Below are 27,517 nucleotides of genomic sequence, written 5' to 3'. Positions count from 1 at the left end.
AGACCACAAAGCCATGCTCGATTCCACGAAACTGACCAAATAAATAGGTTGTAGCTCGACTTTATAGCCTACATTTGCTGTCATATCAACCCAATTGGTTGTAAAGGGTTTTCAAGAAACATTACAGAGGTGGACATTTTGATATCAAGATTAAATCGTGCCAGCTTTGGCATGTGGTACACATTACTCACGAGCTGGCAGTTTTGGCGAGATATCGGCTGCTTCATCTGGCCTGATTGATACGAGCCGGATCTGGGCAGGGAGTATTTACCAAATACAGCAAACAGGAGCAGGTAAGAATCTAACCAGAATTGGCCCGAGTGCATTTTGCTAACTGGGAGTTCTCTATATGTATAAGTCAGGGGGCCCCAACCATTGGGCCAAGTACCGGCACCGAACCACACAGCAAAAAAAAAACAGAGAAAGAATAAGTGTTCAATTTCTTTTTATTTTATCAATGTTTGCAATCTGCAATTGTTTTGTTTTTACTAGTGATCACTTTCACCTGTGCCAATGTCCTGCACATGCATCGATAAATTAAGCTTGCTCTGATTCTGCATTATGGTGAGTTTACTTACATTTGGCCAACACTTACTCTGATCTCAGTTATACAGCTGAGCAACTAAGGGTTAAGACCCTTGCTTAAGGGTCAGCAGTGGCATTTGAGCATTGGTGGGATTTGAACCCATGACCAATCAGAAAGCCAAGAACTTATCCACTATATATATATATATATATGTATATATGTGTTTATGTATATATGTATGTAATAATTAAATTATGTAATACGATGTATACTAGTAATATGCACGTTTAGTTATGCGCAAAATGCGAAAAATTGTGTAAAACCGTGCCGTGGCGCAAAAAGGTTTTGTAGCTTGTGCCGATTGTGTCTTTATACTGGAGTGTTACAACACCGTTTTAGCGCCATTTAAAATAAAATAAAAAATCCAGAATACCAGAATAAAATTTTTAGATTTTCTCAAGTCAGATTTACAAGAATAAAGTCAAACTATTTTGAAAGTCAGCAATACGAGATTAAAGTGGTAACAATACAATTGGTTACATTTTTATTTTTTATTTTTTGGTGCATCAACACGGAATTATAATAAACTGACACTGCAGCAGTTCTGTAGGAATCATAATTTATTCAGAAGAGAAAATCAGACAGACATTAAGGAAATTGCCTCTTTTGTGCAGTATGAAGAATAATGATGGTCACATTTGCATGCTAATAAAAGAGATGTTTCTCAAGAGACGAGAAGGATAATGATTCAAGAAATCGACCGGCGTCGACGGAACTTTATCTGTCGGGGGTTAAAATATTTTGACTTTCATTCTTGTCGTTTTTGCTTTTTTTTTTTCTCCGCAAACTAACGATTATAGAGTGTGAAGTTTTAATGACACAAAACCAATTCATTTAATATGTTTACGTAATGCATCATTTATTTTCCCACATTATTCTCTTGTCCTGGGTAGGTTTCTGACCTGTCCGTATGACGTCACTTCCTCTTGTGGAAGTGGAAACACCAGCAGTGAGATTTTAGGAGGATTTTGACTCTGGTGGCCTTCCATAAGCCTGATACTACACTGACAATCCGAGGCGTGTGCTGAAGGAGCTGGCTTATCCGAGACAGGTTTGTTTTTGTGTTTTCATGCGTTCAATGCACGCAAATATGATCATTTAATGCAGAAGAAAATATTCAACGATGCACTTTATCGGTATAATCTTATATATTTTATATATTAGGGACATTTCTCCTTTTATACTTCCCTAATGGAGGATAACGACAAGCTATCGGGCTAAACACAAGCTTCTCCTGGTTTGGTTTGGATATAAATATATATATATATATATATATATATATATATATATATATATATATATATATATATATATATGTACGCATACGTATATTTATATATATAATTATATATTTGTGTTAAAACTCAAAATAAACGTCCAAAAGGGAAACAAATTTGCAGTGTAGAGTTACAATATAACTGAAATGTATCCGCTGAAAAGGCCCCAGTTACATTGTATCCTTATCTGGTATGGAGGTTATAATGTACATCAATTAGATATTGGAGATAATAGTCATTATTACTAATGATTTTGACACTGAAGTGTAACTCATGCATTAGGGTTGAGATGCAAAGCCACCAGATTCTTTTTTCCTCCGATTTTATCCTGTCTTTGAATTCCTCTCATTAACGATATGCAACACTGTGTTTAGTGAACGCAGCATCGGGCATGTAGAGAATGAATGGATCTCCAGCCATTTAGTGCTGATGCTGGTGTGAAGTCACATGAAAGATCTAATCAGGTCTCATAGAAGGTGACTGGATCTTTATTTTTTTTTGCGTCCTTAGAAAAACATTTCTCATGCCAGTTTTGCTCTTGACCATATGTTTGGCAAAGCATCATGCATGCCCATATGTCCATGTTATTCCGGCAGACTGGCACTCATCTGGGATTCAGCTCCATGTTATGACTCAGGGACAGATCATGTGTTTAATGTTGTTGTTTTGGAGATGAATTAGGAATGCACGGTTCATATAAAAAATCCAGCACGAAAAACGCTGATCAGACCTGATGTTTGTTTCTGATCCGAATGAACACAACACTGATTGTGTTACGTATTTTACTATAATACCTCAACATTTTGTTTTCTCTCTGCAATTATTACTAATCAGCTGAATCGGGTTCGATGGAGCAGGAAAAAGACTGGGTACTTGGGAAGCTGTGATAAAAAAAAATGGGTTCTTTCATTCTTTTATAACCGGTATCTCTGTAAAGCTGCTTTGAGACGATGTCCATTGTTAAAAGCACAAATAAAAATTAATTGTCTCCGTTCATCTAATATCTTGTCGCTCTTCTAGCCAGGCCATGTCTTTAAAGATGGAGCTGGATGTCAGTGGAATGTCCCGGGCCCCTGTGTCCGTTTTACCCGCTGCTGAGGTCAAAGCCACGCTGAAACCTGAGGTGGAGAAGCCGCGCTGCTCCAGCACGCCCTGCTCGCCCATCAAAAGTACTGTCTCAGGATACCAGATCCTCCACATGAACTCTAACTATCTGGTGGGCTTCACCACTGGGGAGGAGCTTCTAAAACTGGCCCACAAGTGGTCTGGGCCGGAGAAGAGCGGCGCCGAGGCGTCAGGGATCCAGAAACCGGTGGATTTAGGGATGCACCGCGCCTCGCGCGTTTACAAAACCAAAAGCCGTTACTACCAACCTTACGACATCCCTGCCATAAACGGGCGACGCAGGAGGCGGATGCCCAGCTCAGGAGATACCTGCTTTAGATCTCCAGTGGCCGGAGAGAGCAGTAAAGCCCTGCATGGCCCACTGCCTCTGTGCCTGCTCAAGGCCAAGCGAGCGCACTCCAAATCTCTGGACTACCTCAACCTGGACAAGATGAGTCTCAGCGAACCGGCCGACACCGACGTGCTGCAGTACCAGCTCCAGCACCTGACGCTGCGTGCCGAGCGCATCTTCACCAGGAACAAAACATGAACGGGGGGAAAAAATTGCACCCACAGCCGGGCCTGATACACCCTGGGAACTGGCTGCTGGTTTTGGGCCACGAGTTTCTCCAGTCAGATCATAGGCAGTTCCTGTAGTAAAGGCACCGATAGACCACTAATCTCGTTATTTTAAGAACTGTTCACCTGAAGGTTCAGTGAGGTCCAGCTAACTTAAATGTTAACCTGTGAACAAAGTAAAGTTTATAATAGTGTGTGTGTGTGTGTGTGTGTGTGTGTGTGTGTGTGTGTGTGTGTGTGTGTGTGTGTGGGTCTGGGTCTGAAGAGTGAAGGTGAGTTTGTTCAGGATTAGCAATAAACTATATGCTTAACAGTTGCTACTACTACTGTGTGTGTGTGTGTGTGTGTGTGTGTGTGTGTGTGTGTGTGTGTGTGTGTGTGTGTGTGTGTGTGTGTGTGTGTGTGTGTGTGTGAATGCCTGTGCTGAGGTGAAAAAACCTCTGTTGCAGATGATGTACCTATAACCTGCACTAGAACATACTGTTAAACATCTGGATATGTTTTTGTTTTTGAATGCACCAGGTTAGCGTAGCTCACTGTGGCGTTCTCCTGAAGTTCGCTTTGTTTTTATTAGATTTTTGTTTTTTAAAGCATCATTAGCATCTTCACACTCGTCCTCGCGTCAGTAGGTGAGAGCCATGCGCTCGTCTCGCATACGAACAACACGCCAAAACACACGTCTAATAACCGAAAAACATTAAAAACAGACTGTTAAACAACATTCATGTTCTTTAAAATAGATCAGGGTGACGTTCACTCACTCCAGGTTTAGTGCCTCACATACACACTATTAATTCTCCTGTTTTAGTCTCTCGAGTTCTGTCTAGATGTCCACACGAGGAACCCGCTCTGATTATTCATGGAGCTACATAAGGAATATGTGATAAACATTTCTGTTGATCGATCCACGTGGGATTTGTATTTATATTTTATTATGTTTTTTTCCCCCTCATGCTGGTGCACAGAATTGCTACTAAAACAAACCAAAGCATGAACTTTGGCTGTCCTGGGAAAAACTTGATCCAAAAAAATGCTATAATTATGCTTATGATTTGTGCAACCACACCTGACAATCATATTTTTTTTACCTGATAATCCAGACCAGATCAAATCCATCATCCCGTATTTCTCCGAACATCTGACGTTGTTTTTCCTCTTCTTTCTTTTTGTGTTTTCATCCGATATTTATTGATTATTAACCAGAAACATTGCAATCACCAAAAGAGTTAATAGTGTGAATTTGATGCACTGGTTTGAGGCGTATGATGTTTTTTTTTTTGGTTTGAGTTTATATATTGTATGTTTTTTACATTTTTTATTTTTAAATCCCTGAAGCTACTGTACATTGATGTTCGAGTGAATTACACTGGAGTTTTTCTTCTCATGTTAAAACTCGTTTGATTTGTTCTTCTTTAACGTAGTGGACGATGTAATAGTTAACACTTTCTTCTTCTTATTATTATTATTATTATTATTTGTGTATTTTTTTTAATCCTCTAGGTTCAAGGCCAGTTCAGTGAAAGGTTCATGCTTTCTGTTCTCTGGATTTACCTTCAGTTCCTTGATTTTCACCACAAACACACACACACACACACACACACACACACACACATTTCTCTGATGGAAAAAGCAGTGCATTTCTTCAATTTATCCCCGTTGCAATTTTTTGTTTACTTTCTTTTTTTCCGTATTGATGATCTGTTTGTATAAATATGCTCAGCACCTTAGATTCACGGATATCGACCATGTTTTCTTGGCTCGCTCTCGAGCTGAACGGCGTAACATCATGTTTACATGTTTACCTGCTTTATTTCAAGGCTGTGATGCTGCTCTGAGTTTTGTGCCGTCTTTATTTACATTTAAAAAAAATGTTTAATGGGAATGTTTTGATTGATCCCAGCGTGCCATGAATTTAATGGACGTGTGTGTGTGTGTGTGTGTGTGTGTGTGTGTGTGTGTGTGTGTGTGTGTGTGTGTGTGTGTGTGTGTGTGTGTGTGTGTGTGTGTGTGTGTGTGTGTGTGTGTGTTCTATCACTCATATTTGGAAGGTAGGAATCATTTCTGTGACTCAGGACTGAGCCAAACCTTTCTGTATTTTTTATGTAACAGTGGGACGATGACTTGCTTCATGACTGCTTGATTTAATTTTTTTCCCACATGTACATTGAAAGGTCCCCGAGTTACGATGGTTCATAATGATTTTTCCATCTTACGACGAAGACAAAGATTCGGCAAAGTTGTAAAAATATGACATTTGGCACGGCAGGCTGCTTAGCAGCGTATATGCGCTCGTTCACATACATGTTTAAATAGTAAGCTACTGTAAAATTGCTCTATTTTGCTTATGTGCTGTAATGTGTTAACAAATTACAGCACACTACACCATGCTGATCATCCTTTAGGACACCTAAGCCATGTCTCGACTTACGATGGGGTCATCAGAACGCGTCTCTATTGTAAGTCAGGGACTACCTGTGTTTTTTTGTTTTTTTTTATAAATATAAATTCAATGTTCCTGAGCACTAAAGGCGAAACCGAAACCTTTTCATCATCCTGTCGCTTATGATAAAACATTTTTCCCCCTGGTGCATCCTCCTCCATCCCATCTTTAGTCCGCTGTACTGTTTTTTGCTCCTAAACGTGACTTCAGAGAGCTGTCATGGCAATGCTAATGCCTCACACTGCTTCTCAGGTCTACAGACGCAAGGAGCCATGCTAGGTCCCAGTGCCTTGAGCTCTAGTTCAATGACATGACGCACTGCATGTCGGTCTTTTCTGCTAATTAACACTTTTCTAGCTAGATGAGTTTCCATCCTTAGGGTAAACGATGTTGATGTGTATTCTTTAGGCTGTGCGCGTTACAATTTCTTTGTCCTGCCGAGTGTTCGTGTGACCTGCGATGCTTTCATCTGTATTAAGTTGAAGCTTAACACTTACCGTTATTAAAACACTACGCTGCATTTTTCTTTCTTTTTGTGTCTTGCTTTGTCTTTAATGGAGCGGATGGAAGGCCTGTGCTCAAATAATTAAAGCTTAGTGAGGAATAAACACAGTGTTGTAAATAGTGCAAATCAGCACCGTAGCAACAGTTTGCTAGAAATCACTTCCTGCACTTTTTTTTTTCCTGGACATAATCAAACCCAAATTATCATCTCGTTACAGATCTGAACGTCCTCTGTCCCGAAGACTTTCTCTGTAGAGCTTCATCATTTCCAAACTAAAAGTGGGTGTTTCTAAATTCTGGAAGTCGTCTATACACAATACGTACCAAAGCATTCTGACACCTGCCTTTTCCGGCCATATCTGCTTTTTCTCCCAATTTTTACCGCAATACTACACGTCTGTGTCTGAATGCTTCCGTACCAGGAGATCCGAACCTGTTCCAGCATGAACGTGCCCCTGTGCACAGAGAGTCTCCTGCCATAGAGCTTTGACCTCAACTCTATTTAACACCTTTTATGGTAAATGTGAACGCTGACTGCACCCCAGGCCTCCTCTCATCATCTTACCTACAACAGTACCTGACTTTACTCACACCCTTGTAGCTGAATCAGCACAAACCTCCATAATATTAAATAAATGGAATACGACACTGTGTATATTTACAATATATGAGATATGATATCGGGAGCCGTATATCAAGTGGTGCTCAGACTATCTACAATAGGAAGGTGCTGTTCTTGCCAAACAAGTTAGAATGAGCATGCTAATAGTTAGCTATGAGTTTTGCAGTCAACATCATGCAAAAACATAACTCGGTTGTTTAAGGACAGTTATTCACACCTTCTAGCCAGATTTGTGAACTCGATGTACATATAATGCAATTATGCTACATAATAATAGTAAAAGCTGCTCATTTCATAGTTTTTTTTTGAGTCAGAGCTTCCAAAACACACCTGTAGCAAACTGCACCAGTGGCTAAAAGACGAGGATTTTTTTTCTAGAATTTGCACATCTTAATATCAGATCCACAGGAAAACTGTAAGGCACAGAAAAAGTGCAGGGAAAACCTGGGGTGTTCCCTGTTTTGTGAGGTGAATATCGATGCTTTTGTTAGAGATGATGTATGCAGACGGTGCAGTTGTGGCTCCAGTGAAAGGAGACGTGTTTATTTGGGCTCATTGGGTTTCTTGCTTCAGTGATGACATTCATTCTCACTGTGAGATTCCTATCTGTGAAGCAGCGCTCTGTTATTCTGTGTTTCTTTATAATAATCATGGTTTCTATCAGTGCTCGAATTGAGTCAAGTCTTACGGGGGGTCCCCAGTTTTTGTGTGATTCATATATTGTTTTTTACTAAAATAATCTTGGGGACCCCCCTAAGTCTATTTTTAACTTGTCATAGGGGGTTCCTAATGCATTATGGGGAGTCTCGGATCCCCCCCAGACCCCTTTATGATACCTAATAGAGCAATTTAAAGCTGTCGCATGCTCATAATGCGACTCTTCTGCAATGCAGTGACTGGACACAAGAGGGCAGTTGTGTACTGATGTGTCGCTAAGATTTGTTTCAAGATCATTTCTACTCATCAGCAGATTAAACTTTGATATCTGGATGACCAGAGTTTTGTTCATGTGAGCTGTGTGTGACTAATAAAAGTCAATAAATAAATGTTAAATGTTTATGACTTTCCAAACACACTTCTGTAACTGTTTGTTTGAGTTAGTCAAAGCACTCGCCCAATGGTGCATGACTTCCACCCTAACAGGGTTTAGTTCTTATCATGCAGAGCGACAGCTTTGTACATTAAAGATTTAAAGATAGCACATACTTTTTTGGAATAATTGTAACTGCACTTTTGACTTCCTCCATCCGTACTGAGGAAGTGTATGCCTTTCCTGCAGAAGTGTGTGTGTGTGTGTGTGTGTGTGTGTGTGTGTGTGTGTGTGTGTGTGTGTGTGTGTGTGTGTGTGTGTGTGTGAGACTTTCCTGGGTGCACCCAATGCTGTATTATGTTTTTAAGCTTTTGTGCATGTACAGTGGGTACGGAAAGTATTCAGACCCCCTTAAATTTTTCACTCTTTGTTATATTGCAGCCATTTGCTAAAATCATTTAGGTTCATTCTTCTTCCTCATGAATGTACACATAGCACCCCATACTGGCAGAAAAACACAGAATTGTTGACATTGTTGCAGATTTATTAAAAAAGAAAAACTGAAATATCACATGGTCCTAAGTATTCAGACCCTTTGCTGTGACACTCATATATTTAACTCAGGTGCTTTCCATTTCTTCTGATCATCCTTGGGATGGTTCTACACCTTCATTTGAGTCCAGATGTGTTTGAATATACTGATTGGACTTGATTAGGAAAGCCACACACCTGTCTATATAAGACCTTCCAGATCACAATGCATGTCAGAGCAAATGAGAATCATGAGGTCAAAGGAACTGCCTGAAGAGCCCAGAGACAGAATTGTGGCAAGGCACAGATCTGGCCAAGGTTACAAAAAGATTTCTGCTGCACTTAAGGTTCCTAAGAGCACAGTGGCCTCCATAATCCTCAAATGGAAGACGTTTGGGACGACCAGAACCCTTTCTAGAGCTGGCCGTCTGGCCAAACTGAGCTATCGGGGGAGAAGAGCCTTGGTGAGAGAGGTAAAGAAGAACCCAAAGATCACTGTGGCTGAGCTCCAGAGATGCAGTCAGGAGATGGGAGAAAGTTGTAGAAAGTCAACCATCACTGCAGCCTTCCACCAGTCGGGGCTTTATGGCAGAGTGGCCGGACGGAAGCCTCTCCTCAGTGTAAGACACATGAAAACCCGCATGGAGTTTGCTAAAAAAACACCTGAAGGACTCCAAGATGGTGAGAAATAAGATTCTCTGGTCTGATGAGACCAAAATAGAACTTTTTGGCCTTAATTCTAAGCGGTATGTGTGGAGAAAACCAGGCACTGCTCATCACCTGTCCAATACAGTCCCAACAGTGAAGCATGGTGGTGGCAGCATCATGCTGTGGGGGTGTTTTTCAGCTGCAGGGACAGGACGACTGGTTGCAATCGAGGGAAAGATGAATGCGGCCAAGTACAGGGATATCCTGGACAAAAACCTTCTCCAGAGTGCTCTGGACCTCAGACTGGGCCGAAGGTTTACCTTCCAACAAGACAATGACCCTAAGCACACAGCTAAAATAACGAAGGAGTGGCTTCACAACAACTCCGTGACTGTTCTTGAATGGCCCAGCCAGAGCCCTGACTTAAACCCAATTGAGCATCTCTGGAGAGACCTAAAAATGGCTGTCCACCAACGTTTACCATCCAACCTGACAGAACTGGAGAGGATCTGCAAGGCGAAATGGCAGAGGATCCCCAAATCCAGGTGTGAAAGACTTGTTGCATCCTTCCCAAAAAGACTCCTGGCTGTATTAGATCAAAAGGGGGCTTCTACTAAATACTGAGCAAAGGGTCTGAATACTTAGGACCATGTGATATTTCGGTTTTTCTTTTTTAATAAATCTGCAACAATGTCAACAATTCTGTGTTTTTCTGTCAGTATGGGGTGCTATGTGTACATTCATGAGGAAGAAGAATGAACCTAAATGATTTTAGCAAATGGCTGCAATATAACAAAGAGTGAAAAATTTAAGGGGGTCTGAATACTTTCCGTACCCACTGTATGTGTATTTTGCAATGAGAAGGATAATATTTTTTAAGCTTTCCGTCAATAGCGTTGGTAAAAGGCACCTGACCTTCATTTACTGTATATAAAAAAGGGCAAAAGTGCAAGTACAATTGTGCAGGTAATTGTAAATAAATGTGATATCCACTATCAAATAGGGGAATGGGCATCAAGCCTATATTTGAATTCTATCCTTGTATAAATTATGGGTCAGTTTGTGCAAACATATGAAAGAACGTTCCGGATCTTGGATTTTGACGGATGATTAATACACCTTCAACACTTCACAGCCCAGCAGGAGATAAATGGAGCAGGAGTTTTTTGATCCAGTTTCTCATGAGCACTCACCATCGTCACGTAAACTGTGATTTTCCAAACACTCTTCAATTGCACAACATGGCTCTTTTTTTGGCGTATGGGTGGGTGCTCTGTTGCAATTGTAAAAATTTGGAAGTGAAGTGCATTTGACCTTCGACATCATCAGCCATGTGAGGTTGCATTGAGTTTTTGGAGAATTTCTCTTAAAATGCTCATTTAACCTGCAACTAAAACAACACATTTGAGGGAATAAAAAGGAATTAAAATGACATATGTTCTGCAGAGCACAAATTTCCAACGGCTTTTCATGATATAGTCACAAACTTTTATCTATTGATTCGTGTTCGTGGACACAAATTTCTCTCTTTTTTCGTGTCACTCAGCACGACTGCCTCCGTCTGGCTCCGTCTGGCTCCGTCTCCATAGCAACGGATTATGGGTAATCCTGAAAGAAATGCCAAGGGTGATCTTTTTTCCTATTTTTTTATCAGAGAATATTGCAAAAAAAATATACAGTAAGGGTTTGGGGTAATACTGTAATAAATATGTGTCTCTGATTAACGCAGTCTCCTTAATTAACCGAATATATTTACTGTATTTTGAGCAGAAGGAACCACTGGTGATGGTTTATAATCGAAAACAGCTTATCGAACATAAAGCAATAAAAAGAAGGATAAAATCTCCCTCTTCATTGTTGAGTAATGCCGCTTGAAGATTAAAAAAAATTATTACAAGCGAGAATAAAACAGCGTCTTTGGTATCCAGTGGCAGAAAGAAAACTTTGGCGGAGGCACCAAAAATACTTCCTTTTGAAATACATTATATATAAAGTCGTCCTCTGTGACACGAACAAAGAGGGAAATGTGACTATAGAACGAAATGTCATGAGACTGGGCTGAATTTTCCCTTTTACAACCAGTTCTAAAAAAAGGTTTGTAAACAAAAACAGAATGCAATGATTTGCAAATATTATAAAGACATATTTTGTTCACAGCAAAACGTTGAAAACCTACCAAATGTTTTATTTGTTCATTCCAAGCAACAAATAAGGGATTTTTCAATTTGGTGGCTGCAACATTCATTCATTCATTCATTTTCTCCCGCTTATCCGTAAGTCGGGTCGCGGGGGCAGCAGTCTAAGCAGGCCCCCGCCTTCGACTGCTGCCCAATCCTCACAGCACCGTCCCTTACGGTCCCTCCTGCAGGTGGTGAGCCCACGGGAAGGTGGCCCCACGTCACGGACCTCGATATTTCCCTCGTAAGGGACCCCCGGAGCATAGAGGGTTAAGGGCCTTGCTCAAGGGCCCAAGAGTGGCAGCTCAGAGATACCGGGGCTTGAACCCCAGACCTTCCGATCCGCAACCCAGCGCCCTAACCGCTGGAGCCACCACTCCCCCTGGCTGCAACATGTCTAATCAAAATTTGGAAAGGTGGAAGAAAAAAATCTGGAAAAAGTTAGAGTTATTAAAATTTAACAGTTGGAGAAACATTTTGCAATTAATACATTTAATGGACAACAGGCCAGTAAGGGTATAAATTGTGTATCTTAAGTAAAGATGGACAGAGCTTCACCTATCTGTAAAAGACCGTATCTACAAATTGTGGAACAATTTCAGAATATATTTCTCAACATAAAATTGCAAAACAGTTGAATATCTCGTCATTTACAGTACATAATATCATCAAAAGTTTCAAAGAATCTGCAAAAATCTTGGTGCACAAAAGAACGAAAGAGCGAAAATCAATATTGGATGCCCGTGATCTTCAGGTTAAATGCCACTGCATTTAAAACAGTCATGATTCTGTAATAAAAATCGATGTATGGGCTCATTAACACCTTAAAAAATCATTTTAATGTGAACTCAGTTTGCATATCATTCTCAAATGCAGGTAAAAACCACGTCCTTCAGACTAAAGAGGAGAGGGACCAATCTCTCAGGGAAGGCCTTAAATATTTGAGCAAGTCAATGCTATCTGTGTACTGCATCTATTACAATAACGTGTCTTTGTTTTAGAAGGAACGAAAAACACAACAAAGAACACCCCGGACCGTTGAGCAGCTACAATCCAGTATCAGGCACATATGGGACAACATTCCTCTCCCAAACCTTCAGCAGTATGAATAAGATAAATGTAGGTCGTGCAGGATAGGGGGATCTGCTGAAGAAGAATAGAAGAATAGCAATAAATGTAAATGATCATGCCTATCATGCTCTTTTAAAATGAAACCTTGAATGAAATGACTCTGGATTCTTCTGTATACTGGAAATTATATATGCTTCAGGGGAAACATCCGAAGGTGAGAAATCACTAGTCTACAAACTGGACATTTAGTAAACAGAACAGAAATCCCCATGATTTTATTTGGCACCAAAAAGACATACGTGCAATTTTGAATTGTTACAGTAATCTTATCTTAGAACTGGAAACGCTGTTGTTGTTTTTTTTGTTTTTTTTTAATGCGCAGGACAAATCAGTGCAAATATTTAATTTCATACCAACTGAAAGTCTCTCAGAAAGGGTGGAGAAAGTTTGCATAACCTTCAAACAACCATCAGTCTCGCCACTTCCTCATGCGTCCTGTATAAAAGTGGGAAGTGCAGAATGGAGTGTACAGAGAACATACAGAATTCTTCACAGTGATTAGGTCTCTGACTGTAGCACAATGAAGGTTTTGGTGTTCCTTCTGCTCGTGGCAGCAGCAAGCGCTAAAGTCTTTGACCGGTGTGAGCTGGCAAGGGCCATGAAAGCAAACGGATTGGCCGGGTATCATGGCATCAGTCTGGCTAACTGTGAGTAAACTGGTATTTTAACATACTATACAGTTTGTCTTTTTATTGTGCAAAAACTTAAGTAGGTGTATTTATATGAATAGGATGCTTAATAATACAGGACTAATGCGAAAGAGCATGTGCAATGGTGCAGCATGTAGCATTGCCACCTCACAGCTCCAGGGTCGAAAGTTTGGAGTTTTTCCTGTATCCAATTTTGATTGGTTAAGACAAATTGCCTCTTGAATGTGTAAATGTGCGATGGACTGGTAAATTCTTGCCCCACATCCACTATTCCTTGGATAGGTTCCACCATGAGATCTTCATTAACACCACATTAGGCAGTACAATTTACTGCATTCGATCCAATATATTTTTGGAACGATAAAGTGAATCCTCGGCGTATGTTGTGAACACTGGGCGTGACATGGGGATACACCCTGTATGGTAAGAAAGTCCGTTGCGCATACACATGAAAGGTAGGAGGAAACTGGAAAACCCAGAGGAAAAACGAGTACACAGTATTAGATATTCTTATGCAAAAAATAAATAACCTGCAGCTTTCACAAATTTAAGTTGACATTCACAAATAATTCTTCATTGAATATCTTTTCCTGTAAGTTCATTTTATGACATTTTTATGAATGCTGAATTTTTAAGGGGTTTGCTTGGCCAAGCACGAGTCGGACTACAACACCAATGCTCTCAACCACAACACTGATGGATCTACGGACTATGGTATTTTCCAGATAAACAACCGTTGGTGGTGTAGCAATGGGAGATTCCATAGTGCAAACGGGTGTGGAATCTCCTGTAGCGGTAAGAAACTTCATAGATCATAGTTTATATCAATATCCTAAAATTAGTGTTGATCTTGGTTTCAACACTAAAGCTGAGTAAAGACTCATGCAATTATCCTAACACTTGCTTTCTCAAACAGCACTTCTCTCCGATAACATCTCACAAGCTGCTCAGTGTGCCAAGACCATCGTGAGACAGCAGGGCATTACTGCCTGGTAAGATTGTAAATCTCATAAACCACATATTTTATTTTAAAAACATAGAAAACATAGCAAATGTTTAAACTGATGAAAACACAAGGTAATTCTGAATTTGATGGCTGCAACGAGTCTCAAAAAAGTTGCGACAGTGCCACATTTATCAATTTAGCATCATGTCTTCTTTTAGCAACACTCTGTATATGTCAACAGTCCTGGGTCTTCTTTGTCATATTTTTTAGATTCTCTGAATCTTTTGATATTATATCCTGGAGATGATGATTTTTGTAGATGCAATTTTTCAAAATTGGTTTTGCAAATTGTTGCTTCTAAAATACTCTTTTTATACCCGATCGTCTTACTGGTTGCCAATTAACCTAATTAGTTGCAAAATGTTTCTTTCTAGTAACACTTACTTTCACAGTATTTTGTTGCCTCGTCCCAACTTTTTTTTTTTAGAGGTGTTGCAACATTTCATATGTTTTCGATGTTCTATTGTGAATAAAATATGGCTATTTATCTCACATTACTAATTTTGTTTATGTATTTTAATGCGCTCCTAAATTTTTTAACCTGACTGTGCATGATATATATTTTTTTTTTTGCAGGGTGGCATGGCGTAGATACTGCCGGGGTCGCGATGTAAGCTCTTACACTGCAGGCTGTGGAGTTTAAAGCAAAAAGCATGAAACAATCAATAAAACATCAGTGTTTATTAGTAGTCAGTAGTATCAGCAAATCAGTAGTAAAGATGGTACATAATAGTGCATTAAGATCCAAATCATCTATTACTCACAATCTGCAAAGAGCTCAAAGAGGTTCATGTAAACCTTCTATCAATATCAATATTGCAGAAATAAAGCATTTAAATACAGCAGCATATTTACTTGTGTGTATGATATTTATAATATTTATTTAATTACAAATCATTTATACACTGTGTGACATGAAGTATAGTGGAAAGAAAATGACAAAGAAACTGTATGTATAAATGGACACAATGTAAACCTCTGACACAACACCTAAACTGAAAATACTACAATACTGTCTGATTCCATAGAACCATAGCTATTGATGAAAAAACAAACACACACACACACACACACTACTAATAGTAAACAACCCACTGCCATTAACAAGCAAAAAACCTAAAAGATTCACCCTACTGCATTAATTTATATTCTCCATTCATAATTATACCAAACTGATGCACTATGTGGTAAAAAAGTTTATGGACACCCCTCGATCATATTCACATATAATTGTGAATGTTCCTTTACAGATTTATCCCTCTTTTTACTGTTAGTATAACCTCCACTCTTCTGGGAAGTTTTTCAACTAGATTTTGTAGACCACGTATTTGTGAATCTTCATGTTGTAACAGATTTTTGACCTCTTAGTTTCAGGCAGTGAAAATCTTGTTGATACAATTGAAATCTTTCGGAAGGTGCAAAAATAGTTGTGATGGTCAGAACAAACTTTGCCCCTGTAGTGTACAAATGCAGAAATATATAGCAGATTTAGGAAATGATCGATAAACTCACAAAAATGACAAAAGACCTTTCTTTGGAAACATACCATGTAACTTGTCAAAAAAAAGAACCCCCAAATACCTTTTATTTTATAGGTTTCAAACTTGCATTCAGTAATTAATGAGCACAGATGGGACGATGCGGGCTGTAGCTCCCTCTAGTGGCGCCCGCCAGAACAAAAACAGTGTCCGAATTTGCAGCAAAAAGGTATAATTTGGATAATTGGCCATAGAACATTCTGGTAATAAGTGGTTGCTCATCTTGCCCACCAGCTGATGAATTCTGATTCACATTTTGGTTTCCTCAGGAGGTCGACTCATGTAGTCTTGAAGTGCCTGATGCAAAGGAAGCCATTTTCCTATAGATGTCTTTATCGCCCGAATCCACCTGAAACACGAAAGTATTGTAATGTTATGTCAGGTGAAAGAAGAGCACTGTGTTATTTTAATGTTAAAAAGCATGTACATATACAGAATAAATATGTACACATGATCACACATATGACACTACATGACAAAAGATCTGTGGACACCTGCCTTCATATGTGGAACATCCCAGTCCAGATTTATTCAGCCTTTTCCTTAGATTTCAGAGCAAGGAAAACCATGGAGCTCACTTTTTGCAATGGCATTGTCAGACTGGGACATGTTTAAGCCTCTTACTTCAAATGAAGTAAAATTGTAATTCAAGAAAAGCTCAAATATATTTGTGTGGATTTAATAACTGTTTTTTTTGGTTCCACAATTACTGACAAAGAATCAGAAATTTATTTGGTTTCACGAGTTGAAATTTACGAGGTGAAAATCGATGCTTCTGCTAGAGATGATGTATGTGGGCGATGCAGCTGTGGCTCCAGTGAAAGGAGACTCTTTGTATTGTGTTCATTGGGTTTCTTGTTCTATTAATGACATTAATTCTCTCTGTATGAGATTCCTGTCTATGATGCAGACAGGAATCTCGATAATATTGATGGTTTCTATAGCCGTGGCGTCTTAATGATGGGATTAAGAGGTGTGTGACTATATGACTATCATATGAAGTTGAGGAGTCTCTAATGTAGATACAAATCAGTGTCACACCCCATTATTAAAAACATTAATAAATAAATTTCCCATTTCCTTCATGCCTACAGCATTGAGTATAATGCAGACAGTTTGAAAATGTTTTCATGTAGTTTTGTTGCATACCGTTTGTTCTCGTTGACGTTTTCAGTGCAGAGGTAGAACACTTTGAACTCTTCCGATGGAGGTTTGAGCTCAATGGTGGACCTCCTGAATCCTAGAGGTTGTTCCCGCACTGTGTAACCATGCAGGTAAATCCCACCTGTGTATCACAGCATCACAGCCAATAAAATACAATATGATTTAGCATTAAAAAAAAATCCTAAAACAGGGTTAAAATTATTAGTGTTAATATGATAATTCGACTTGACTACAGTGCATCTGGAAAGCTTCAAAAGTGGATTAAATTCATTATTTTTCTTAAAATTCTACAAAGAATACTCCATAAGGATAACGTGTAAGAAGTGTGTTTGAGATCTTTGCAAATGTATTAAAAATAATAAATGCATCATCAAAAAACATCACCTGTACATAAGTATTCACAGCCTTAGCTCAATTCTTTGTTGAAGGTCCTTTAGCACCAATTACAGCCTCGTTTTTTTAGGTTTGATGCTACAAGCTTGGCCCTCTCAAGCTTCATCAGTTTGGATTGTCAGCATCGGTGCACAGCCATTTTCAGGTCTCTCCAGAGATGTTCAATCAGGTTCAAGTCTGGGCTCTGGGCCACTCAAGGACATTCACAAAGTTGTCCCATAGCCACATCTTTGGCTGTGTGTTTAGGGTCGTTGTACTGCTGGAAGATAACCCGTCGATGCTGCCACCACCATACTTCACTGTAGAGATGATATTGGCCAGGAGATGAGCGGTGCTCCAGACATGACGCTTGGCATTCAGGTCAAAGAGTTCAACCTTTTTTTTCATGGTCTGAGAGACCTTCAGGTTCCTTTTGACAAACTTACAGGTTTGCTGTCATGCGCTTTTTACTGAGAAATGGCTGCAAACGTCTGGCAACTCTACCATACAGGAATGATTGGTGGAGTGCTGCAGAGATTGTTATTCTTCTGAAAGGTTCTCCTCTCTCAACAAGAAAAACGCTGGAGCTCTTTCAAAGTGACCATCTTGGTCACGTCCCTGATTAATACACCCGATCGCTCAGTTTGGCCTTCCATTGACGGATGATTTCTTCCATTGACGGATGATTGAGGCCACTGTGCTCATTAGGACCTTCAATGATGCAGAAAATTTTTTTTAGACTCTTCCCCAGATTTGTGCATAGATACTGTCCTAGAGGTCTACAGACAATTCCTTGGACTTCATGGCTTGGTTTGTCCTCTGAAATGCACTTTTAACTGTGGGACCTTCTCTAGACTGGTGTGTGCCTTTTCAAATCATGTCCAATCAATTAGATTTACCACAGGTGGACTCCAATCAAGTTGTAAAAAACATATCAAGGATGATCAGTGGAAGCAGACTGTGAATATTTATGTACATGTTTTTTGTAATAAATTTGCAAAGATTTCAAACAAACTTCTTTCACGATTATTGTTTGTATTATTTCGAGGAAAATAATGAATGTAATTCATTTTGGAATAAGCCTGTAACAAAATATGGAAAAAATGAAGTGCTGTGAATACTTTTTTTTTACATTCCATTGTTTTGCATACATTCTTATTGCTAATAGACATTAAAACACACATCTTCACACCTCATTGTTGTTTAATAGATAATATGTGCATTAGAGTTGCCCTACCAATTGCATAAGTTGATCGTATGCTGGCGTAGAAGTATAGGCATCCGTCCTTTAAGATGCAGTAGTGCTGCACCCATGAGTCCTTGTTTCTGTCCAGCAAGTTTAAAAGACCGAGGCACTCGGGGTCCTTCACAGCCAGAGGAGGCACGTTGGAGTTGTGGCGTGTCACGTCCACCCACACGTGAATCTGCAACATAATCCCTACTGTTACCATGACAAAACTAGTGAGCAGTAATTGTACTGTAAAACAACCGATAGACTTCGCTATGTGCACCAGGGCTGTTCAGGTTTTTTGTTAGACACTATGGTTAGAACAAATATTGTGTTTTTCTGCGGGTTCATCCTCCAAAATCATCAGACTCATTGCAGGTTCATATTTAACAGTGGGACAAAAAATGATGGAATGATATCGTTATTATCATCAGTATGGTTTATTTGGAAGTCTACTTTGTAAGGGTATTTTCTTGACCATTGAACATATCTGAAGATATTTCCCCAGATATCTTTCAGCAAAAAGGTTTTTACCTGAGTAATGGGGTGAACTGCTCGTTCCAAAACCTCCAACCATCTGAAAAATAGGAAATAAAGTACATAAAGAAAACAAGAAAAAAGCATGTTTTTCAGTATAACTGTAAAAATGGAAAGTAGAAGACAATGAGAAGCCTTTATTGTACAGTCACGTATCTTAAAGTGCAGTCTAAGTGCAGGGCAGTGAAGATATAAAGCTGTAAGGACACACTGCACCTCTGATCTTTATTAGCATGATAATATTAAATAAAAAATAATAATAAAAAAACAGTTTACAGGTTTAATTGAAAGAATTGATGCTCAGGTAAGGGTAAGTGAATTAATCCTTGATGTTTTTTTAATACAATGATCTGCTACAAATTTCATTGTTTGGTAATAGATGATCGGCCACCTTCGCATTTCATGATTTGACGTAGCGCAGAAGTAGTAAACCCGATTTCCAGAAGCAGGAGAACATCTGAACACAAAGGGCTTCCCTAAACTGGTATCAGCCTCCACCACTGCACCTTCAAGCCGCATGACTGCCAAAGCATGGCTTTTTCCTTCATCCTGACACACACACAACACACACACACACACACACACACACACACACACACACACGAAGTCCATATCCAGAGCCATTTCTTATAGTTTATTCCCAAAATTATGTATATATTATTTAAGTCTATAAAAGTCAATCAGAGAAGAAGAAACTCACTCTTTTGTTTCTGTAATAGTAGAGGCAGCAATCATGTCTAAGCACAAACCACCTCTTTCTCCAGCCTTTGAGGAAACTGGACTGGGTGCGTTTGTGCAGGTAGCCTCGACACGCTGGCTTTGGTGTGTTCGGGGTTCGTCCGATATCCGAGCCAATGGTTAGAATCAGGAGGTCAGGGCCTGTTTGATGTGTCGCGAATATTAAAGAGAGAAAAACAGCCTGCGTAAAGTTTCTAGAGGCAAATTCATTGTTTGCTGATTACAATGGCACTCAGGGTTTCTTCTCCTCCCCTTCAGATCACGATCTTGCCAGTTTTTACATTTAATTTACTAAATATTTGAAACTCTCTTGGCAGGAGATATAACTATTAGTGGCTGAAGTACACACACCATGCTGCTGAGTTAAAGTAGATACAGTAGGTAAAATATTACTTCCAAAGTATACCTTTAAATGTACATAAGTATCCAAAGTACTATGATTTATTGTAACTGCAATGTGTCATTATAATTTATATATAATATATATATATATATATATATATATATGTGTGTGTGTGTGTGTGTGTGTGTGTGTGTGTGTGCGTGTGTGTGTGTGTGTGTGTGTGTGTGTGTGTTGTGTGTGTGTGTGTGTGTGTGTGTGTGTGTGTGTGTGTGTAGACATGTTGAAGGATCTGCTTATTGAAATTGTAACATTTTATTTCTGATCAAAGGAACCAAATGAATCAGAAAAAGATTCAAATCACTTAACGGATCATTTAAGTGATTCGAATCTTTTTCTGAGTCAATTAGTTCATATAGTTCATCTTCCTATTACTACTGTTTACTTACAATGTCAAATGAATCTAAACACACAGATGTTAATGCATATAGACAAACTACATACTGTTTTCCCACAATTGTAAAATAACACAAGAGTTTTAATCAATAAGTGATTTTGGCCTGAACTTTACTAAAACCCAAAGCTTTAATAAACCCTTGCCTGCATATCGTTAATCCGAGCATGGCTAGATGTTGTGTCTGAAAGCCTGCCGTACCTTGCCGAGCGAGGTCGACTGCCTCTGAATGTGGCACACCTGTGACATCAGTACCATTAACCGCCAGCACATGGTCTCCAACTTTTAACCCTGCCTCTTCTGCTGCTCCATCTGCAACCAGCAAGAAGAATGGGTATGGCATTATTCTCTACCAGTGTTGCAGTTACTTATTTATTTGGAGTTGCAGGTCCAGTTACTTGTGTCAACTTCTGTCACGATAATTGGTTTGGAGTATTGAATTCGGAACCCCCACGGATATTCTCCCGATCCTTTGCTGATTTTTACAGTCCGTTCACGAACTACAAAAAAAAAGATGATTCGGTATTATACATTATTTAGTCTCTGCTGTATCATACAATTTCATGTAGGGATGATGATTTATCATTTATTAATGCTCACTTGCTACCGGTCGAGGGCGTTTACTAAGGCACTGAATAGTTTCGTTTGGATTGCCGCTATCTCCTCGATAAATCCAGGATGCTGAGTGAAACGTCTCGGTGTAAAAACCTCTGTCTTCAATGTCTCGGAGGGACATGTCAACTGAGCGGGTGTCCTCAGAGTACATTGTGTCTGTAAAAGAAATGTGTATATATGATCATCAGTTCGAATCAATAGAAATGATTTTTATTCGGTATAATACGTTTAGCTGATTGACCTTGAGTTAATTTCCAGGGCAGAAGACACAATTTTCATTTTTGTGTGTTCCTTGAGTGTGTTTCCTTTTGGCATTCAGAAACATGCCCGTATGTGTGCTATAAATTGCTCCTCAGGGTAAATGTGTGTGTGTGTGTGTGTGTGTGTGTGTGTGTGTGTGTTGACTGGAATAGGTTGTGGATCCACCGTGACCCTAACCTGGATAAAATGGTTCCTGAAAATGAATGAATATAAGAACTCTCATGCATGCGTTATTAGGTTTGCCCGGAGTCTTCCCGGATCTCTACTGCCCACTGTAGCTTTTGTGATTATATGCAGACCCTCTGTCGACTTTTATAATATTATCACCTGATTCATCAGTGATGTTGCTAGTCATGGAGCTCTCTTCTGCAGAACCCCACTGTCTGCTCTCCTTGAACATCTTGCGTTTCTTCGCCCAGCGGTCTGAGGTGTCTTCAGAATCTTTGGGGATACTGTCAACCGGCTTCAAGTGCTCCTTGACCTTTGCTAAATAATATAAATAACAAACTTGTACACAGTTTGCACAAATAGAGATAATCAGACAGAGATCTGAAAGAAATTATTATGTGTCCGGTGGTGGACGAAGTACACAAATCATGTACTTGAGTAAAAGATACAGTCGAAAAAGTAAAAGTTCTCCCTTTAACCTGTTAGCCTTCACAAAATCTTCTACCTTAATTTAAATGTTAACAGATCCTGATAAAAGCTAGGGGCTGGACACACATATTTAGATATCTTTGGAAAGAAAACACTTTGAGCTTTACTGTCAATTATTCAAAGTTGATATTTCTCAAAAAGATCTTAAGTGATGAAGTGCCATGTATATACATTTCCTGCATTGAACATTATTTTATTTCATATATAAATACATGAAATCAGTCCTGGAGCAATCCAGAAAAGTATCGGGTTAAAAGCCACATGTCTCATGAGTTTATATTTTACATTTTATAAAGATTTTCATGAAAAATTTGATTCCTACAATCATTTTTCTGAGACTATGTCTGATTCCCCACCCCCCCTGTTTGAGAGTCACCTGCTAAACTCAGGTGGTCATTCATACTTTATTTATACCGTCTGCATAGAAATGAATGGCTGACCATTAAAGGCTTTTGTTATACATGTTTGACTATTGATATTGATTGAGTTATTTATTTAAAATACAGTCATGGCCATTCATATTTATGTCACAAGACTCTTTGCTTAATCAACATATGAATCATAAATTCATAATGCATTTTTAATAAAAAAAGGTTTTTATCCACTCATGAAAAGTAACGACTGATTGAAATGTAGTGAATTTGAATTAAAAGTCTCGCCGAATAGAAACACATCAGTACAGATACACGAAAAAGCTACTTAATTACAGTAAAGAATTACATTCACTTCATTACTGTCCACCACTGTACATTTTAGATGAATATCTTACCTGTTTTATTCAGACACTTTTCTGTTTGAGTACAGCCCTTAGCTAATTGAGAGGATGTACGTCTTGCTGGCCTGTAGGAAATCTGTGTGGGTTCCTCCACATCTCCATGTTGTTTCTGGCACTCAACCTGTGCTTTTGATGAGGCAGAAGTTGTTTCTGTTGCTGATGGACGGTTTTGTACAATGTCCTCACTTACAGTGTAACAGGGCAGAGATTTCTGCTCATATCCACCAATAACGGTTACTATTGAGCTTTGTTTTTTTTGAGTGCTCACAATTTCTTGCTTCTCGTATGTTTGTGTTTTAGCTCCTTTGGGCAATCCATCACTAACGCATTCTTCTGAGCTGCAAAGCGAAGGTGGGATCACGTGAATGAGCAGATTCTTCTGATGGGTGTCTTTCGTCAAAACTACTGGACTCTCCACTTCCATCATTTCTTCATCAAAGCCACTTTCAGTAACCTCGTTCTGTTCCAGTGGGTCTTCTGAGAAACACTCCTGGTTAGCTCTATCCATACATATCTGATCAGCAACATCTGCTGACTCTACTTCTTCATTTTGGCACTTTGGAAAGACATCATCTGCAGTCTTGTCAGTCACTGATGGATGAGTTGGGGTCTTTGTTGAGATGTAAGCACCACAGAAGGAGCTCAAGTTTGGTTGGGACCTGGTGCTACTGAAGGCACTGTGAGTCTTTCTTTGTACTTTCTCATCCTCTAGATGATATCTAGCAGATCTGTCAGCCTGACAGAGTAATGACTGCATGAAAAACGAGGAAAGTGTGCCAGAGGAAAAAGACCCTCTGCATGATGTTTTGCTTTCTCCATCATGACCTAAAAGATTTGAAATTCCTGGGTAAGTTCTTCTCCTTTTTCTTGGTTTGTCTAAGTAACTACTTGATTGAGAACTGGTGCTGCTGTCATGATTTTGGATATTCCCTTTCGATTTGCGACTTTCTGATGCAGACGATCTCAAGAGGTTTTTTTCAGCGTCAAGTTCATAGGGTTCAGGACAGTAAGCTGTTTTATGCACCTTTGGTTTCGGACGCCAAAGTTTCTTGGATGACACTGAAGCTTCTGGGTCATGCTGAGGATCCTCCTGTTCGATTATATGACAGGACACTATGTTCTCAGTAAGGTCCTTTAGTAGATCATGTTCCTTATCAGCAAACCTTGGTGGAGGAGGAACATCACATAAGGTCTTATTACTATGATTGTCGGGTTGTGATAACCTGCTATGTGGCAGCCAGAAGTCATGAAGAGATGAACAAGTAGATGATTCATTCACGAGTGTGAAATCAGTGTCTGTTTGTCCACCTGTGTGAGATCTGCTGATGTGATCCTCGAGGCAGCTTTTACAGCAGTCCATCTCCCCTTGGCTGCTGAATGAGCCTGGATTTCTTGAGGCAACATTTGTCTTCAGTTCCATCATGACTTTAAAGCTGATATTTTCACAGATTTTAGCTTTTTGCGTACATGTTGAATTTGTACTCCGGTTGCATGAATAAGGATTGATAAAACCTTCTGTATTTGGTGTTTGAGGTTTCAGGCTCTCGTTTTGCTTTCCCTTCTCATTTTGTAGAATCAAAGTGGTCTTGAGATCAGAGGTATCTGACCGTACCATCTCGCTGATCTCTAGTCTCATATCTGTGCAGCTCATGTGTTTAACTTTGGATGTTGTGAGCTCTATCACAATGTTGGCAGTTTCTCCTGCTGTAAACTCCTCCGACCTGTGAAACACGATTTTCGGAGAAGATCTTCCAAAATCATTAAATGTCACTGAGTGGGTAATAGTGAGCTTTCTTTCCTCATCAGTTTGTACAGTACTGCTCACTTTTACTTTTTTATGTCCAGCATTTTCTTGTCTAAATGTTTTCTCTTTGCTAGAAGTTTCATCATCCTTCTCCTCTTCATCCGACAAAAAGATTTCTTTGCAAAAGCAGTCTGTCTCTCCCTTCTCAGTGGTTTGGACTTGGGTAATCTCATAATCCAGTGGACTACTGATATTTTTTGGAAAACTGTATGAAGAGATAGACTCTGAAGACATATGAAAATGTGAAAGGAGTTAAAGCAAACTATAAGTAATCAATAGAAAGAATATTGAATTTATGCCATAAAAAAAGGCAATTTATAAGAGTACAGTGCAACCTCGATCCTCGTGGGGGTTACGTTCTATAACCCCTCGCGAGTAACAAAAAATGGCGAGGTTTTGACTCTCCTTTTGATGGTTCCTTTTTTAAGGGGAATTGTACATGTACTGTAGGGATAAATGCACACCATTCATCTAGACTGTTGATTTCTGTAAAGCTGCTTTGAGACAATGTCTGGTGTGAAAAGCGCAATATAAATAAACTTGACTTGACTTGACTTGACTCAACAACAATTGTGAATTACTCGTCATAAATGTTTTATTTACTACTTTAAATGAATAATACAACAATAAAATAGTGTTTCAAACATTTTTACGTAATTTATTAGTACAAACCATGTTTCGAAATGTTACTCCGAACTTTCTGAGTTACTCTCAGTCCGGTTCCAAATAAAAAGTCGCGAAATATCGAGGTCACGAGTATCGAGGTTCCACTGTAGTAGCAGCAGCTATAGTGTATTTACATATGAGTATTTTGAGGACATTAAAAACTGAATTGAATGAAATCAATTATTGAATTTTCCCACATTTTCAGGCTTAATTATGATTTCCCCTTTTCATTTACTCAAAATGACCAAAATGTAAACATCACAATATTTGGTCTGAATACTTAAGCAAGGAAGTGTAAGGGATAAAAACTCCTAACACATGTTTTGTAAGACTGGATATCTGCAGAAAGTGGAAGGGATTTATAAAGTTCACAACACAGTGAGGATCATTTTAAATAAAAACTTATTTAACTGTGTTTTACTCATACATACAATGCTGGTTTTAGTATTAAACAGTCAACCTGCTGCCACAGTTTGAGCATTCTAAAAGATTTAGTGTTCAGTCACACAAATAAAATGATATTGTATTTGTCCTTTTTTTTAAATAAAAAACAAATAAATTAAAAAAAAGCAAAAAATAACAGAAAAGCGAAATGTTCAAAACCATCTCGAATCAAACACGACACATACGATCACAGGCACAAAACACAACGCATGTGAGCAACCTTAATGAAAGTCCGACAGCTGGCTCATTCATGTTAATAGGTTAGATTAGATTCCTAGTCCCTGCTAATCCGGCACCTTCCTGTGTCCCTGCCTTTGCTTTATGGCAGCATGTGACTGGGACAATCTTTACAGGATTATCGCCCTCACCCTGTCCAAGAGCCACAAATAGACCAGCACTCACGTTTCACACTGCAGGAGCTCTTCATCCTGCGGCTGTTCCTCCTCCTTCTTTTACTCATTCCGCTGTGAGAAGTACCTTCAGATATCACTGCAGAAAAGATCACCATGATGGTTTTACACATTTCAGTCATTTATTCAATTAGTCTTAGGTTTCGAATGAAATTTTGGTCAAAGTTAGAATAATTAATATGTCCGTGTCGGAACACTGAATATTATACACTCTTAAGTTTAACAGCAACATGAAGAGGTTTACATTTATTTAGAGGAAGTTCTACAAAAAGTTTTAGGTTTGCAAACATGGAGTGTGTATAGACAAATTATTATCAGTTACGGACATAAAGTTCAGATCTCAACAATCTCAACAATGATGGAACTATAATGAATGAGCATTTGGTGTCACCCTTCTGAGTCTGGTTCCTCTCAAGGTTCCTTCGCCACCGGCTTGCTCATTAGGGATAAACTTGTAGAGACTGAAATTTCTATATGTAATCTATTTATTTCTGTAAAGCACTCTACAAATAACACTGAATTAAATTAAATAGTATTTAGGTCGATATGATATATTAACATTTGCACAAAATCTCATAATCTAATAATAAATATAATAATTTTTTTTGCAAGTTTGCTTTTAGTTTGGCAGCTAATTTTGTATGTAAGAATGATGTTTATTCACATGGGGAAATGCAGTTCCAAATACAATACTGAAAAATAATTGTTTTCTAGGCATTAGACTTTCCGTTGCTGCTACACTATAAGGAATACTGTAGATTTTCTATTGGATTTTATGAAAATTCTATTGGATTTAATGGAAAAAGTAAATAAATATATACATATATAAAACAACATGCTATATAACATAACAACAATCTGACAATATTTAAATTGTAATTTATACAAAAATGTTATAAAATGTATGTAATTTCTGTATTCTTTTCTCAACCAAGTCAAATAAATCTACATAAAACTGATTTTCACAGTTAAAAAAAAGGTTAAAATGCTTACTTTAAAAAATTTTTATTATTTTTTTTAAATTCCACAAATATTTTCATATTTTCGCCATGTCAAGAACAAGCACATCAGCTATTTAACCTTGTAATCTCATAACAACTCCGAATTTATCATCTTACCTTAAGGATACACCGATGTAGTCTTCTCATTTAAAAGAGATTTGACAAAAGATAAAATTTCTTAATAAAGAAGCAGCATCACGTTCCATCCAGACACCTGCTCCACCTTGT

At 38.8% G+C, this 27,517-nt stretch overlaps 3 protein-coding genes across 7 annotated transcripts; 2 read left to right on the top strand and 1 right to left on the bottom strand.

Annotated features, from left to right (window-relative positions):
• The first annotated feature begins 1,486 nt into the window (after window positions 1-1,486).
• Window positions 1,487-6,506, top strand: macir (macrophage immunometabolism regulator). Of its 4 annotated transcripts, none has more exons than XR_014537720.1 (3): window positions 1,487-1,637; window positions 2,884-3,922; window positions 3,975-6,506. XR_014537720.1 is itself a non-coding variant. In XM_083567751.1 (2 exons), the coding sequence occupies exon 2, from the start codon at window positions 2,891-2,893 to the stop codon at window positions 3,515-3,517; it is 627 nt and encodes a 208-aa protein (XP_083423877.1). In that variant the 5' UTR covers window positions 1,487-1,637; window positions 2,884-2,890; the 3' UTR covers window positions 3,518-6,506. The 4 variants fall into 4 exon arrangements, 2 of the variants coding, with proteins under 2 accessions (XP_083423877.1, XP_083423878.1); XR_014537721.1 differs by having other exon boundaries at window positions 2,884-3,926; XM_083567751.1 differs by having other exon boundaries at window positions 2,884-6,506.
• A 6,497-nt stretch (window positions 6,507-13,003) lies between these two features.
• On the top strand, window positions 13,004-15,130 carry LOC310740628 (lysozyme C-like). Its single transcript, XM_083567510.1, has 4 exons — window positions 13,004-13,276; window positions 13,916-14,074; window positions 14,196-14,271; window positions 14,862-15,130. Exons 1-4 carry the CDS (start codon window positions 13,150-13,152, stop codon window positions 14,926-14,928), a joined length of 429 nt encoding a protein of 142 aa, XP_083423636.1. The 5' UTR covers window positions 13,004-13,149; the 3' UTR covers window positions 14,929-15,130.
• Window positions 15,131-15,683: 553 nt separating this feature from the next.
• On the bottom strand, window positions 15,684-27,517 carry pdzph1 (PDZ and pleckstrin homology domains 1). 2 transcript variants are annotated; one of them, XM_083567508.1, is made up of 13 exons: window positions 27,407-27,517; window positions 26,281-26,367; window positions 22,959-24,992; window positions 21,860-22,018; window positions 21,257-21,427; window positions 21,055-21,156; window positions 20,858-20,968; window positions 19,825-20,003; window positions 19,516-19,673; window positions 19,122-19,164; window positions 18,597-18,783; window positions 16,973-17,108; window positions 15,684-16,172 (listed from the first exon to the last, which is right to left on the bottom strand). In XM_083567508.1, exons 2-13 carry the CDS (start codon window positions 26,336-26,338, stop codon window positions 16,073-16,075), a joined length of 3,438 nt encoding a protein of 1,145 aa, XP_083423634.1. In that variant the 5' UTR covers window positions 26,339-26,367; window positions 27,407-27,517; the 3' UTR covers window positions 15,684-16,072. The 2 variants fall into 2 exon arrangements, with proteins under 2 accessions (XP_083423634.1, XP_083423635.1); XM_083567509.1 differs by having other exon boundaries at window positions 26,281-26,342.

This window comes from Silurus aristotelis, assembly GCF_946808225.1.
Source record: "Silurus aristotelis genome assembly, chromosome: 18".
Classification (NCBI taxonomy): Eukaryota; Metazoa; Chordata; class Actinopteri; order Siluriformes; family Siluridae; genus Silurus; species Silurus aristotelis.
This window is presented reverse-complemented; position numbering and strand designations above follow the sequence as displayed.